Below are 17,106 nucleotides of genomic sequence, written 5' to 3'. Positions count from 1 at the left end.
TGCCTTAGCATTACACAGCTGATAAAATATTCAACTCATCAACAAGCTTTGATAGTTTGAATCAGCTGTGTAGTGTTAGGAAGAAAAAAATAGAACATGTATCCTTTGTGGTCCCGGGGACCGAGTTTGGGAAACGCTGCTGTAAAGCCCCTATTCTGGTACACTGTTTACATACATGGATTCTCTCTTCCGGTGAAAGCCAGTTTGAGAACATTTCTGATAAACAGTGTAGAGAAATATCATCCAACCAACGTTGATTGAAAGCACAACTGGTTGGGGCGTTTACTCATTCCACAGCCCTCCAAATGGAAAACAACTTGACGGAATGTTTTGGGAAAAGTGCTTTCATGTTAATAGATGCTTATATTGAATATCATTTTCAACACATCAGACATAATTCATCACCTTGGTAACAGGAGCCCACTGAACCTCGATCCTCACCACCATTGGACACACACACACACACACACACACACACACACACACACACACACACACACACACACACACACACACACACACACACACACACACACACACACACACACACACGCACACACACACACACACCTCAATCTGTGGGGCAGATTTAATTATTTATGTGTTCTCATCAAAAAAGAGGAATGCAGTATCTAGTACTAATAGACTAATAACACTTAATGTGTAGTCGGCCCTCTATGCTTCTAAACATGCTCTCAAGTAGAAAGAGGAGTTGTGGATCTAGTCAACCTGTCCTAACAGTGTATGCCTTGGGAGTTAACAGCGGTACCAGTTAATGAAAATGTATAGCCATGTCCCTATGGATGGGAGGGAAGGTGAGGGGGCTGCATGTTTAGCATTTTCTACATTACCAAAGCACAGCAGGACTGTGATAAAAGACACACTGGAGATTTAAACAGTAACAGAGAAATGCAATGTGAGCTGTCTGTCAGTCTGTCGGGGAGTGAAGAGTGTTGGATGGTGCAGGCACCTTCAGCTGATATAAACTCAGCAAAAAAAGAAATGTCCCTTTTTCAGGACCCTGTCTTTCAAAGATAATTCGTAAAAATCCAAATCACTTCACAGATCGTCATTGTAAAGGGTTTAAACACTGTTTCCCATGCTTGTTCAATGAACCAATAACAATTAATGAACACTAACAAGACACTAACAGCTTACAGACGGTAGGCAATTAAGGTCACAGTTATGAAAACTTAGGACACTAAAGAGGCCTTTCTGCTGACTCTGAAAAACACCAAAAGAAAGATGCCCAGGGTCCCTGCTCATCTGTGTGAACGTGCCTTAGGCATGCTGCAAGGAGACATGAGGACATGAGGACTGCAGATGTGGCCAGGGCAATAAACTGCAATGTACATACTGTGAGACACCTAAGACAGCGCTACAGAGAGACAGGACGGACAGCCGATCGTCCTCGCAGTGGCAGACCACGTCTAACAACACCTGCACAGGATCGGTACATCCGAACATCACACCTGCAGGGCAGGTACAGGATGGCAACAACAACTGCCCGAGTTACACCAAGAATGCACAATCGCTCCATCAGTGCTCAGACTGTCCGCAATAGGCTTAGAGAGGCTGTACTGAGGGCTTGTAGGCCTGTTGTAAGGCAGGTCATCTCCAGACATCACCAGCAACAACGTCGCCTATGAGCACAAACACTCGTCACTGGACCAGAAAGGACTGGCAAAAAAGTCCTCTTCACTGACGAGTCGCGGTTTTGTCTCACCAGGGGTGATGGTCGGATTCGCGTTTATCGTCGAAGGAATGAGCATTACACCGAGGCCTGTACTCTGGAGCGGGATCAATTTGGTGGTGGAGGGTCCGTCATGGTCTGGGGCGGTGTGTCATAGCATCATCGAACTGAGTTTGTTGTCATTGCAGGCAATATCAAAGATGTGCGTAACAGGGAAGAGATCCTCCTCCTTCATGTGGTACCCTTCCTGCAGGCTCATCCTGACATGACACTCCAGCATGACAATGCCACCAGCCATACTGCTTGTTCTGTGCGTGATTTCCTGCAAGACAGGAATGTCAGTGTTCTGCCATGGCCAGCGAATAGCCTGGATCTCGATCCCATTGGAGGGTGAGGGCTAGGGCCATCTCCCCAGAAATGTGTGGGAACTTGCAGGTGCCTTGGTGGAAGAGTGAGGTAACATCTCACAGCAAGAACTGGCAAATCCGGTGCAGTCCATGAGGAGGAGATGCATTACAGTACTTAATGCAGCTGGTGGCCACACCAGATACTGACTGTTACTTTTGATTTTGACCCCCCTTTGTTCAGGGACACATTATTCCATTACTGTTAGTCACATGTGTGCAGAACTTGTTCAGTTTATGTCTCAGCTGTTGAATCTTGTTATGTTCATATAAATATTTACACATGTTAAGTTTGCTGAAAATAAACGCAGTTGACAGTGAGAGGACGTTTCTTTTTTTGCCGAGTTTAGATATACAGTACCAGTCAAAAGTTTGGACAAACCTACTCATTCAAGGGTTTTTCTTAATGTTTTACTATTTTCTACATTGTAGAATAATAGTGAAGACATCAAAACTACGAAATAATTCATATGGAATCATATAGTAACCAAAAAAGTGTTAGACAAATCAAAATATATTTGATTCTTCAAAGTGTCTAGCCTTTGCCTTGATGACAGCTTTGCACACTCTTGGCATTCTCTCAACCAGCTTCACCTGGAATGCTTTTCCAACAGTCTTGAAGGGGTTCCCACATATGCTGAGCACTTGTTGGTTGCTTTACCTTCACTCTGCGGTCCAACTCATCCAAAACCATTGCAATTTGGTTGAGGTTGGGTCATTGTCGAGGCCAGGTCAACTGATGCAGCACTCCATCACTCTCCTTCTTGGTCAAATAGCCCTTACACAGCCTGGTGGTGTGTTGGGCTATGGTCCTGTTGAAAAACAAATGATAGCCCCACTAAGTGAAAACCAGATGGGATGGCATATCGCTGCAGAATGCTGTGGTCGCCATGCTGGTTAAGTGTGCCTCGAATTCTAAATAAATCACTGACAGTGTCACCAGCAAAGCACACCCACACCATCACACCTCTTCCTCCATGCTTCACGGTGGGAACCACACATGCGGAGGGTCTTCCTTTTCTTGTGGCGGTCAGTTTCAGAGAGGCAGTTTCACCATAGAGCTTGATGGTTTTTGCGACTGCACTTGAAGAAAGTTGTTGAAATTTTCCACATTGACTGACCTTCATGTCTTAAAGTAAAGATGGTCTGTCATTTCTCTTTGCTTATTTGAGCTGTTCTTGACATAATATGGACTTGGACTTTCACCAAATAAGGCTATATTCTGTATACCACCCCTACCTTGTCACAACACAACTGATTGGCTCAAACACATTAAGAATAGAGGTCGACTGATTATGATTTTTCAACGCCGATACCGATACAGATTATTGGAGGACCAATAATGAAATATGCTCAATTTGGTTTAAATAATGCAAAAATACAGTGTTGGAGAAGAAAGTAAAAGTGCAATTTGTGTCATGTAAAAAAGCTAACTTTAAATTCCTTGCTCAGAACATGAGAACATATGAAAGGTGGTGGTTCAATATTCTCAGTTCTTCAATATTCCCAGTTAAGAAGTTTTAGGTTGTAGTTATTTTAGGTTTTTTGACGTGTCGACTATTTATCTCTATACCATTTGAATTTCATAAACCTTAGACTATTGGATGTTGTAAAAGGCACTTTAGTATTGCCAGTCTAATTTCAGGAGTTGATAGGCTTTAAGTCATGAACAGCGTGTGAATCAAGCATTGCTAAGAGCTGCTGGCAAACGCAGTAAAGTTTGAATGAATGCTGCCGCCTACCATCGCTCTGTCAGACTGCTCAATCAAATATCAAATCATAGACTTAATTATAATATAATAAACACAGAAATACGAGCCTTAGGTCATTAATATGGTCAAATCCAGAAACTGTAATTTCGAAAACAAAACGTTTATTCATTCAGTGAAATACGGAATCATTCCATATTTGAACGAACGGGTGGCAACCCTAAGTCTAAATATTTCTGTTATAGTGCACAACCTTCAATTTTAGGTCATAATTATGGAGAATTCTGGCAAATTAGTTTGCAACGAGGCAGGCGGCCTAAAGTGTTGCATATACCCCTGACTCTGTGTGCAATGATTGCAAGAGAAGTGACACAATTTCCCTAGTAATACTGCCTGCTAACATGAATTTATTTTAACTAAATATGCAGGTTTAAAAATATATACTTCTGTGTATTGATTTTAAGGAAGGTATTGATGTTCATGGTTGGGTACATTTGTGCAACGATTGTGCTTTTTTTGCGATTGCGCTTTTGTTAAATCATCCCCCGTTTGGCGAGGTAAGCTAAGAATTTAAATTGATTATATGCAACGCAGGACAAGCTAGTTAACCTAGTAATGTCATCAACCATGTGTAGTTAACTAGTGATTATGTGAAGATTGATGCTAGCTAGCAACTTACCTTGGCTCCTTGCTGCACTCGCGTAACCTGTGGTCAGCCTGCCACACAGTTTCCTCATGGAATGCAATGTAATCGGCCATAATCTGCATCCAAAAATGCTGATTACCGATTTTTATGAAAACTTGATATCGGGCCTAATTAATCGGCCATGCCGATTAATGGGTCGACCACTAATTAAGAAGGAAAGAAATTCCACAAATTAACAAGGCACACCTGTCACCTATGCATTCCAGGTGACTACCTCAGGAAGCTGGTTGAGAGAATGCCAAGAGTGTGCAAAGCTGTCATCAAGGCAAAGGGTGGCTTCTTTGTGTTAAAAAAACTTTTTGGGGTTACTACATGATTCCATATGTGTTATTTCATAGTTTTGATGTCTTCACTATTATTCTACAATGTAGAAAATAGTACAAATTAAGAAAAACCCTGGAATAGGTAGGAGTGTCCAAACTGTTGACTGGTACTGTACACTGATATGAAAATTAGCTTACCCACATGTTTCTGTACAGTAAAATACATTTAATGTTGGAGTTTAGTCACAACTATTCAAAAAGCAGAGACACAGAAGTAGGTATACTGTATGAACATACACAGATAAACCACAGAGAGTGCTCCTAGCAGAATGCTCTATGTAGAGATTCTCAGAGCCACACTAAGCACTTTGACTGACCATGGTGGTGCACTGCTCTGGAGGTATGGTGCCAGAATAATTCATGGCAGCATGTATCATCAAAGTGGCCAATGCAATTATATTCACAGTATCATAATGTCTAATGTAAGTACAGTAATAAGCTAAATAAAATATATGGTTTTATATATTTGGACAAACAATCAAAATGTTTGTTTTTACATTCAAAATCTAAAGAAAACTGACTATTCAAAGTGTTGGGTGAAGATATATTCACTAATCAGCACTACTGTAGAGTAATTCTGAGTGGTCAGTGATGTCCAATGTGAACCTGATAAACGGTGAGAATTCCTAAGAATTTGCCCCCATCATTTTGGAAATGACAGTTCGCTTTATTCACAGCTATTGTATAGGTATTGTGCAAAATTCTTCATCATAGAAATGCATAATAATATTCCAAACGTGTATTTAGTTTGTTGAACTTTACACACGCACTCAGTCAATTGTCAATGCTGAGTCTTGGAGAGGCATCGAGCACACCATGAGCGCAACTTCCAAAACTCCAAACGCACAACTTATACAGTAGCCTATTTCTCAAGTTGAACATATAATATAGTAACACAATACAGTTTGTACCATGTTCAATTAAACAGTTAGTTAAAATGACTCTTACCTTCGCCTCTGTCTGGTATACGGCGTAGCAGAGAGCCACCAACAAAACCAGGGTGCAACTCTGGAACATTATTGCGTAGGGACGCAATGGAAATGTATGTAGGCCTACAACTGTTCCGAATGTCCACTAAAGACCACTTGTTGAAACCTTCCTATTCTTCTTCTTAAAGGAAATACAGATATCAGCAGAGCTTGTGCAGTGCGTTGGGTTGCATATTTGCCCTGGACGTTGTGAGCCTCTTTCTGATCAATGCAACTTGTTCTTGTTTGTCGTCAACCACACCCCCTGTTAACGACCACGCTTGCCCATATGTACGGACACAACCATGTTGTTACAAAGCACCACTTCAACTTTAACTGTTAGGAGAGAGACTGCTCATTATCTGTATATTGGTGACAGAGCGACCGGGACAACTGTGATTTTACATCGCCGGGATCTGGCGTGTATACCCTCACACGATAGACTCTTCCTCCGACAAGCGCAACACATCCCAGGTAGAAAAAGTGCTTTTTGTGTTAATTGTTGTCTCGTTCACTAACAAACTTGTTCAGAGATCTTATGTGGTTTTCCCATTTCCATGTGTTATAATAGCCTATTTGGATAGCCTACAGGTACAGACAGACATCACATGCGTAAAGCCTACAGACAAACCCAACTACTCTTGAAGGAGATTTATAAACCGCATCCATGTCTCCACTTTTAATGAATATCATGTGTAAAATATATATATATTGACGACAATATTGTGCGTTTCAAAAACGTTTACGCACGCGCGCGGCGGACAGAGTTTTTTTCGACATTAACGATATATACTTTTATAATGTTGTTCAACAAATAAATGCCATGTTTTTTTGTCTCAGTTGTGTTCGTGGCCTGCCAGACATGCATTAGGGCTGCCACTAAACCTGAAGAAGAACACTAGTTGCAGTAGGAATTAAGTTTGAAGTTCGGATGAGTGGGGCAATGCAGGCAACACACCAGAGACAACTGAAGAACCTGAGGCAAGTGCTCAGCGGGCTCTATTATGTTATGTGTTGTGGTATACAGTTGTCTGTGTAAAATGTATATGAACTCATTCACTCTCCCTTTCCCTTTAGGTTTCTGATTCTATGTTTTTCGGTGGCCATCCTAGCGTCGGGAGTTGACGCAGTAAGTTTTATTTTCAACTCATCATGCAGTGAGGAGGGGGGGCAGTATTGTTGACGAGGGGACAGCTGTGGGCACATTTGCATTTAACGCTGGTTTCTTGCTTCTTGGAGCAGTGGGCATGTCAGCTGGACTCGCAGCCAGGTCACCGACGATTCAAGTCAGTATTCAATCTATGTCTGAGGACGTTGGGAGATGAAGTGGAAACCGGCCACTAGGGGCAAAAGTGAGCACTGTTACCTTGAAGTTGGTTTCAGTAAGCATCTGCCTCTGATTCCAAAGGTTGCAAGTTAGAATAAGTTGCTTTTTATATTTTTGTTTTAAGCCTATCCCAAGCCTTAAACCTTACCTTAACCATTCAAAGTTAATGCCCAACCTTAAGATTTTGGAGTTAATGCTTGAACTTAAGTATCTGCCTCTAATTTCAAAGGTTGCAAGTTTGAATCCAGCAATAGAAAGCTGTTTTTGAGATTTTTGTTTTAAGCCTATTCCAAACTTTAACCCTTGCCTTAACCATTTGAAGTTAATGCCCAACTTGATTGTCTCTAGGGCTTGTTTCTGACTGAGCTGCTTGAACTTTTTTTTTTCTTCAAATGTTACTTTCCTGCCAAGACATCTGTGAGATGATTTTCTACAGAACTTATTTTGAGGGAGAAATAACTATCATGGCAGAGGGTCCCATTTCATTGCAATATGAAGGGGGTAATGACAACTGGCACAGTTTGAGAGCAGTTCAGGATGTGTCCACATAGAATTAGCTTTTCGTAGCTACATCTTTGGTTGGGTGATGTTCCCATTTATTGGAGATATTGAAGCTAAATTAGCTAGAGCAACTTTACATATAATAAATACTGTGTGAAGAGAGGTGCATTCTATAAGCATTTTCCTGTGAGAAGGTAAGAACCCACCTGTGTACCATGTGACCAGTGACCTATAACCCCATGTTAGTCCCCCTAGTGTAAGTTAAAACATCCATTCCTTGCACACTCTCTCTAACCTTCTCAAATATTTTGTAAGGAAAGAGGTACCTGATTAGGTAATTACGGTGATGTTTGTTTGGTTTAAAAGCTGAAGTGGACTGCTGACCATTGCAGTGTTGTGGTTAGGGGTTACGGGTTGTGACCCCGGTACTGTTGACCTCTGTGGTTAAACATCATAAAACCCTAAATTATTAGTCATGGTGACTATCCGCTAATAAAATCATCTCTCTGCTAGCTCTCTCAGTCTCATGTCAGAATTAGACGTCCATCCATGTTTCTCAAAAGTCACATTTTGAAGTATTTAAGGTTAAGTTCAGGCATTAACTCCAAATTCCTAAAGTTACTAATTAGCTCAGAATGGTTAAGATAAGGACTGGAATAGGCTTAAAACAGCTTTCTTGGGCCTCCTGAATGGCACAGCGGTCTAAGGTACTGCAGCGCAGACCCGGGTTTGATCCCGGGCTGTATCCCAGCCTTTATGACATCCAGCTGTGATCAGGAATCCCATAAGGCGGTGCACAATTGGCCCAGCGTCATCCCGGTTAGGGGAGTGTTTGGCCGGGCTGCTTTACTTGGCTCATCACGCTCGAGCAACTCCTTGATGCAGGCTAACCTCGGTCGTCAGTTGAACGGTGTTTCCTCCAACACATTGGTGTCGCTGGGTTCCGGGTTAAGTGGGCGGGTGTTAATTAAGAAGCCTGGTTTGGCGGATCATGTTTCAGAGGACGCATGACTCGACCTTCACCTCCCGAGCCCGTTGGGGAGTTGCAGTAATGAGACAAGATTGAAATATTACAAAATAACGGCTTTCTATTGCTGGTTTCCAACTTGCAACTTTTGGAATCAGAGGCATGGATTGATGTCGAATACTGACTTGAGTCATGGGTGACCTGGCTGCCCTCCTCCCTGTTCTTAAGTCAGAAAGTATGTGCCACTATGTGTGCACTCTCTTACTCAGGGTGTGTGTGTGGGCAGCTTCCTGAGGAATGATTACCCACCTCCCAGACTTTCTCTGTATTACAGTCAGGAGATTGGCTTTGACCTACATGTAGATCTGTCAGTAGGGCTGGGCGATATGGCCAAAATGTTATATTCCGATATTTAAAAAAAAATATTGGACGGTCTGACGGTATTTGACGGTATTTTTAGTTTTGAATTATAACAGTTCTACATTTGCTTTGTGAGTAGTGAGTGATCCTAGGTTGGCAACACATACATTCTAAGTGATTTCAATTAGTCTTTCTGATTGTTTTATACTGTTCAATTCAACTTCAACCAAAACTAATTTCAGCACTTATCACTTCTGCATTCCCTGCGCTCAGTTGCAGTGGTGGGAAAATTACTTAATTATCATACTTGACTAAATCTGTAAACAAGGGCACCCTCATAGACGTCATCCTGACCAACTGGCCCTCCAAATACACCTCCGCTGTCTTCAACCAGGATCTCAGCGATCACTGCCTCATTGCCTGCATCCGCTACGGATCCGCAGTCAAACTACCACCCCTCATCACTGTCAAACGCTCCCTAAAACACTTCTGTGAGCAGGCCTTTCTAATCGACCTGGCCCGGGTATCCTGGAAGGACATTGACCTCATCCCGTCAGTTGAGGATGCCTGGTCATTCTTTAAAAGTAACTTCCTCACCATTTTAGATAAGCATGCTCTGTTCAAAAAATGCAGAACTAAGAACAGATATAGCCCTTGGTTCACTCCAGACCTGACTGCCTTCGACCAGCACAAAAACATCCTGTGGCGGACTGCAGTAGCATCGAATAGTCCCCACGATATGCAACTGTTCAGGGAAGTCAGGAACCAATACACACAGTCAGACAGGAAAGCAAAGGCCAGCTTCTTCAGGCAGAAATTTGCATCCTGTAGCTCTAGCTACAAAAAGTTCTGGGACATTGTGAATTCCATGGAGAACAAGAGCACCTCCTCCCAGCTGCCCACTGCACTGAGGCTCGGTAACACGGTCACCACCGATAAATCCATGATTATCGAAAACTTCAACAAGCATTTCTCAACGGCTAGCCATGCCTTCCTCCTGGCTACTCCAACTTCGGCCAACAGGCCCGCCCCCCCCCCCCCCCCGCAGCTACTAGCCCAAGCCTCTCCAGGGTCTCCTTTACCCAAATCCAGATAGCAGATGTTCTGAAAAAGCTGCAAAACCTGGACCCATACAAATCAGCTGGTCTTGACAATCTGGACCCTTTTTCTGAAACTATCCACCGCCATTGTCGCAACCCCTATTACCAGCCTGTTCAACCTCTCTTTCATATTGTCTGAGATCCCCAAGGATTGGAAAGCTCCCGTAATCATCCCCCTCTTCAAAGGGGGAGACACCCTGGACCCAACCTGGACCCAAACAGACCTATATCCATCCTGCCCAGCATATCTAAGGTCTTCGAAAACCAAGTCAACAAACAGGTCACTGAACATCTCGAATCCCACCATACCTTCTCCGCTGTGCAATCTGGTTTCCGAGCCGGTCACGGGTGCACCTCAGCCACGCTCAAGGTACTAAACGATATCATAACCGCCATCGATAAAAGACAGTACTGTGCAGCCGTCTTCATCAACCTTGCCAAGGCTTTCGACTCTGTCAATCACGATATTCTTATCGGCAGACTCAGTTGCCTCGATTTTTCTGATGACTGCCTTGCCTGGTTCACCAACTACTTTGCAGACAGAGTTCAGTGTGTCAAATCAGAGGGCATGCTGTCCGGTCCTCTGGCAGTCTCTATGGGGGTGCCACAGGGTTCAATTCTCGGGCCGACTCTTTTCTCTGTATATATCAATGATGTTGCTCTTGCTGCGGGCGATTCCCTGATCCACCTCTACGCAGACGACACCATTCTGTATACTTCCGGGCCGTCCTTGGACACTGTGCTATCTAATCTCCAAACGAGCTTCAATGCCATACAACACTCCTTCCGTGGCCTCCAACTGCTCATAAACGCTAGTAAAACCAAATGCATGCTTTTCAACCGTTCGCTGCCTGCACCCACACGCCCGACTAGCATCACCACCCTAGATGGTTCCGACCTAGAATATGTGGACATCTATAAGTACCTAGGTGTCTGGCTAGACTGTAAACTCTCCTTCCAGACTCATATCAAACATCTCCAATCTAAAATCAAATCAAGAGTCGGCTTTCTATTCCGCAACAAAGCCTCCTTCACTCACGCCGCCAAACTTACCCTAGTAAAACTGACTATCCTACCGATCCTCGACTTCGGCGATGTCATCTACAAAATAGCTTCCAACACTCTACTCAGCAAACTGGATGCAGTTTATCACAGTGCCATCAGTTTTGTTACTAAAGCACCTTATACCACTCACCACTGCGACCTATATGCTCTAGTCGGCTGGCCCTCGCTACATATTCGTCGCCAGACCCACTGGCTCCAGGTCATCTACAAGTCCATGCTAGGTAAAGCTCTGCCTTATCTCAGTTCACTGGTCACGATGGCAACACCCACCCGTAGCACGCGCTCCAGCAGGTGTATCTCACTGATCATCCCTAAAGCCAACACCTCATTTGGCCGCCTTTCGTTCCAGTTCTCTGCTGCCTGTGACTGGAACGAATTGCAAAAATCGCTGAAGTTGGAGACTTTTATCTCCCTCACCAACTTCAAACATCTGCTATCTGAGCAGCTAACCGATCGCTGCAGCTGTACATAGTCTATCGGTAAATAGCCCACCCAATTTTACCTACCTCTTCCCCATACTGTTTATATTTATTTACTTTTCTGCTCTTTTGCACACCAATATCTCTACCTGTACATGACCATCTGATAATTTATCACTCCAGTGTTAATCTGCAAAATTGTAATTATTCACCTACCTCCTCATGCCTTTTGCACACAATGTATATAGACTCTTTTTTTTCTACTGTGTTATTGACTTGTTTATTGTTTACTCCATGTGTAACTCTGTGTTGTTGTCTGTTCACACTGCTATGCTTTATCTTGGCCAGGTCGCAGTTGCAAATGAGAACTTGTGCTCAACTAGCCTACCTGGTTAAATAAAGGTGAAATAAAAATTAAAAAAAATTAAGTATCAAAAGTAAAAGTATAAATCATTTCAAATTCCTTATATTAAGCAAACCAGATGGCACCATTTTCTTTTCTTTTTTTAAATTTACAGATAGCCAGGGGCACACTCCAACACTCAGACAATTTACAAACAAATAATTTGTGTTTAGTGAGTCTGCCAGATCAGAGGCATTAGATAACCAGGGATGTTCTCTTGACAAGTGCGTGAATTGGACCATTTTCCTGTCCTGCTATCTTATGTCTTCTGAGATCTCTTTTGTTCGAGGCATGGTTCACATCAGACAATGCTTCTTGTGAATAGCAAACTAAAAGTTTGTGAGTGTTTTTTGTTTTGTTTTACTTGTTACATTCAAAATGTAATGAGTACTTTTAGGTGTCAGAGAAAATGTATGGAGTAAAAAGTACAATATTGTCTTTAGGAATGTAGTGAAGTAAAAGCAAAAGTTGTCAAAAATAGTAATATAAAGTACATATACCAACAAAAAAAGACAAGTAGTACTTGAAAGTATTTTTACTTAAGTACTTTACACCACTGCTCAATTGAGGTAATTTCCAAACTGCCACGTTGTACTGCACGATATGGGCAAATAATCTAGGACTTATTTTTAACCAAATGTTGCAATTGCGATTTTACTTGCGAATTTGTGCAAAACTGTTGGAATCTTGGAAATAGAATGACTATTCTAATTCCATAGTTATAGTAGTGGGCACTTTGAATACATTGTTTTTTGAGATCACCACAAATTAAAATGCCAGGGAGGCTTTATTGTGACAGGGTAGGAACTAAAGTTTTGATAAGTGTTTCCTAGGGGACCCTATGAGCTTTGGCTACATTACAAGTTTTATCTTAGCTACTTCATGTAGCTAAAATATTCCTCTTTGATTTAGAAGATACTGTTGCACAAACAACATGCTGATTTAAAAATAGATTTTTTAAGGAACTCAATCTGGCTTTCAACTAACTTTTGAAAGTTGTAATAGTAGAATGCACGAGGTGCAATTTCAAAATTGGGAAGTCCATCATCAGTGTTTCTCTTGTCATGTCACATTGAATACCTTAGAGAGCTATTTATAACTTATCAAAAATGTTCAGATCATCTAGCCCATGCCAGCTAACGTTTTTTAGCTAGGTTTTTTTGCCCATAGACTTTGTTGAAATGTTTGAGTCACTCAAATATCACATAAATACACAATTAGACATGGCAAAATTAATAGAATTGCAAAAAAATGTGCTATAAAAAAGAAAACCCGTCTCTTCACCCTATGACAAAATGTGTAGAATTGTAGGAAATAATGTTTAAACCTGCAAAGTCTTATCTCCGCCAACAAGAGGGGGGTGTAAACAGTTTGTGGCATGAACAATGCTTGTGCCCATAGAAATAGATGTGGCGCGTGCGCAGGATGTTCACCAATGCCGGAAAGGGGGCCTGAGTGAAAAAAATGGTGAACCCCTGGGCTAGCCTACTAGCCTGAAGGATGACCCTTTGTGAACCCCTGGGCTAGCCTACTAGCCTGAAGGATGACCCTTTGTGAACCCCTGGGCTAGCCTACTAGCCTGAAGGATGACCCTTTGTGAACCCCTGGGCTAGCCTACTAGCCTGAAGGATGACCCTTTGTGAACCCCTGGGCTAGCCTACTAGCCTGAAGGATGACCCTTTGTGAACCCCTGGGCTAGCCTACTAGCCTGAAGGATGACCCTTTGTGAACCCCTGGGCTAGCCTACTAGCCTGAAGGATGACCCTTTGTGAACCCCTGGGCTAGCCTACTAGCCTGAAGGATGACCCTTTGTGAACCCCTGGGCTAGCCTACTAGCCTGAAGGATGACCCTTTGTGAACCCCTGGGCTAGCCTACTAGCCTGAAGGATGACCCTTTGTGAAGCTGGCTGCTACTGTCTGAGCACAAATGAGATGAAATAATAAGTCATCAAATAAAATAACAAAATATACACAACACTGAAATATTTGATTAAAGTAAAGTAATGTGAATAAATTATGGTTTATTAGTAGGTGATAAGCAGTCACTATCATCATTGAGGTTTTATTAATTAAATAATAAAGTCATCATCATACTAAAAACAAATATGTAATATATAACCAAAATATTTGATTCACGTAAAGTAATGTGAATAAATGATGGATAGAGCCTAATAAGTGCTGTTAATGGGCAGTCACTACCATAAATGGCTTTATTCTGTCTTTTTACAGCATTTAACCTGTATTGTTTTCAAAAATCTAAACAGAAACAGATTTTTTTTTAAACCGAACCAAAACCGAACCGACCTCAAAAAGCACTAATCACTCAGCGCTGGATTTGAGAGAGATTCCCATTAGAGAACTATAAACGTTCCCCCCCAGCAAACCCTTCAGAGAGTTTCTACTCTGAAGAAGTTATGATACAGTCATCTTTGGTTACCATGAATCCACAACGAAACAGTGCAACATATAGTCGACTGACATTAATTCTCTCTTTCTCTCTTTCTTTCACTCTCTCTCGCTTCTCTCTTGCTTTCTTTCTTTCTTTCTTTTGGAATTTAACCGAGAGTTGTAACTTGATTTTGGGAAAGGAGATAGGGAGGAGGAATAAACAGGGCCAGCTTGTTACCCAGAGCTAACAGCCAGTTAAAAAGGCCTATAATGTTTTTATTATTTTTATCCTCTGTTTCCTTGGACATATTCATTTCACATGGGCCATTTAATTTTGTCCTGTTTCTTCACACCCTTCCCATGTGGTGGTCTTACCATGCCCATTATGCATGCATTCCCTCAGTGTGTGTGCGTGTGTGTGCGTTTGTGTGTGCATATGTGCCCACACGCCCATGCATGTGTGTTTGTGTGTGTGGGTTTGGTCCTGTTTGCCTCGATCAAGAATGTTTGTGCCAGATATGGTCAGACGATGTGAGTGTTATCATCTGCAACACAATCTTTAATATCATACCCTGACCTTTCTATGAGTTAAAGATTGTTGAGGCCAGATGATGAAAAGGCTTTTTGTGCTAGTCTCAACCTGATGAGAAGCGTGTGACATGGCTCAGGCCGTCTTTGTATTTTGCTACTTTAGGCCAAGCCTCTAATGCCAGTGATACCAGGACAGAACAAGGGCTATTTTTAGACAGGCAGCATCCAAGACTACACTATTTTCAGTTCAGCATTGGGACTTTTTCAGATCCAGCGAATGTCACTATTTAGTTTATTTTATTACGATCCCCATTAGCTACTGCACATGTAGCAGCTACTCTTCCTGGGGTCCACATACAATGTAAAAATACATGACAAAGTACAGAACACTAATAGACAAGACCAACATAAGATATTGCATTAAATAAAACATGCAAATTAAATAAGAGTTATATATAGGAAAGGCACCAAGAGACAACAAAAATACTATGTACACTATCAGGGCCGGTATAATATCAGGGTTCGGTACAATGGTGTCACGGTTCGGTACGATACGGTACAATGGTGCCACGGTTCGGTACGGTTTCGATACATTGACAAAATAAATGCCTGAGAAATATATAATTATGATTTAGATGTTCCATTTATTATAATAGTAGTCATGGGTAGCTTGAATTCCCAGGAGCATATGGAAACAAAGGGACAACAAAAACCAGCAGTGCCTGCCTTATAACATGAAATAAAATAATCATTTAAAACAGATTAGTGCATAGTCCAGCAGCATATATCAAAATGAAGTCACATAGCTGTACCTTAAACAAAACGGGACCACTTGAAACATGATACTTCCAAAGAAGAAAAATATATAATTTGTACCTGAGAAAATGTATTTTCTATTTTCCTTGTATACCAATAAATAACATTGGTGGTTTGGCTTTTAGCAGCATAGGCAAACATACACAAAACAGCAGTGCCTGCCTTATAACATAAAACAATAAAATAGTCATTTAAAAAACAACTTCAACAAAAGAGTGCATAGTGAAGCAGCATATTGAAACACTTTGTCACATAGCAGTGCCTCAAACAAAATAGGACCACTTGAGACTAGTTACTTGAAAAAAATAAAAACATTTTGATCAGATTTTAAATTTTTTCTTTAAGAAGATTAGTCTATCCACATTATCGGCAGTGAGCACAGTGCATATCAGTGTTGTGACTGTTTTGAGAGGTTTTCACACTTTGATAACTTCCTCTGCTAGTCTTATGTCATTTTCAGACAAAGTCACAATATCTTTGACATTCTTCCTCACAGCTTCATCAGTCAGTGTAGAATACACTCTGACTTTCTGCTCAAGGTACAGTGCCTTGTGAAAGTATTCGGCCCCCTTGAACTTTGCGACCTTTTGCCACATTTCAGGCTTCAAACATAAAGATATAAAACTGTATTTTTTTGTGAAGAATCAACAACAAGTGGGACACAATCATGAATTGGAACGACATTTATTGGATATTTCAAACTTTTTTAACAAATCAAAAACTGAAAAATTGGGCGTGCAAAATTATTCAGCCCCTTTACTTTCAGTGCAGCAAACTCTCTCCAGAAGTTCAGTGAGGATCTCTGAATGATCCAATGTTGACCTAAATGACTAATGATGATAAATACAATCCACCTGTGTGTAATCAAGTCTCCGTATAAATGCACCTGCAATGTGATAGTCTCAGAGGTCCGTTAAAAGCGCAGAGAGCATCATGAAGAACAAGGAACACACCAGGCAGGTCAGAGATACTGTTGTGAAGAAGTTTAAAGCCGGATTTGGATACAAAAAGATTTCCCAAGCTTTAAACATCCCAAGGAGCACTGTGCAAGCGATAATATTGAAATGGAAGGAGTATCAGACCACTGCAAATCTACCAAGACCTGGCCGTCCCTCTAAACTTTCAGCTCATACAAGGAGAAGACTGATCAGAGATGCAGCCAAGAGGCCCATGATCACTCTGGATGAACTGCAGAGATCTACAGCTGAGGTGGGAGACTCTGTCCATAGGACAACAATCAGTCGTATATTGCACAAATCTGGCCTTTATGGAAGAGTGGCAAGAAGAAAGCCATTTCTTAATGATATCCATAAAAAGTGTTGTTTAAAGTTTGCCACAAGCCACCTGGGAGACACACCAAACATGTGGAAGAAGGTGCTCTGGTCAGATGAAACCAAAATGTAACTTTTTGGCAACAATGCAAAAC

The 17,106-nt window shown here is 41.7% G+C and overlaps 2 protein-coding genes across 2 annotated transcripts in view; one reads left to right on the top strand and one right to left on the bottom strand.

Annotated features, from left to right (window-relative positions):
• The window catches only part of LOC135519084 (collagen alpha-1(IV) chain-like), a 107,100-nt gene extending 101,029 nt beyond the window's left edge, over positions 1-6,071 (bottom strand). The window contains exon 1 of the mRNA XM_064944142.1: positions 5,784-6,071. Coding sequence (XP_064800214.1) covers positions 5,784-5,852 — 69 coding nt within the window. The 5' untranslated portion in view covers positions 5,853-6,071. The remainder of the gene's footprint in view (positions 1-5,783) is intronic.
• Positions 6,072-6,099: 28 nt separating this feature from the next.
• Positions 6,100-17,106, top strand: part of LOC135519083 (collagen alpha-2(IV) chain-like) — a 139,488-nt gene continuing 128,481 nt past the window's right edge. Inside the window, exons 1-3 of the mRNA XM_064944141.1 lie at positions 6,100-6,277; positions 6,644-6,784; positions 6,881-6,932. Coding sequence (XP_064800213.1) covers positions 6,735-6,784; positions 6,881-6,932 — 102 coding nt within the window. The 5' untranslated portion in view covers positions 6,100-6,277; positions 6,644-6,734. The remainder of the gene's footprint in view (positions 6,278-6,643; positions 6,785-6,880; positions 6,933-17,106) is intronic.

The sequence above is a fragment of the Oncorhynchus masou genome, chromosome 29 (assembly GCF_036934945.1).
Source record: "Oncorhynchus masou masou isolate Uvic2021 chromosome 29, UVic_Omas_1.1, whole genome shotgun sequence".
NCBI classification, from domain to species: domain Eukaryota; kingdom Metazoa; phylum Chordata; class Actinopteri; order Salmoniformes; family Salmonidae; genus Oncorhynchus; species Oncorhynchus masou.
This window is presented reverse-complemented; position numbering and strand designations above follow the sequence as displayed.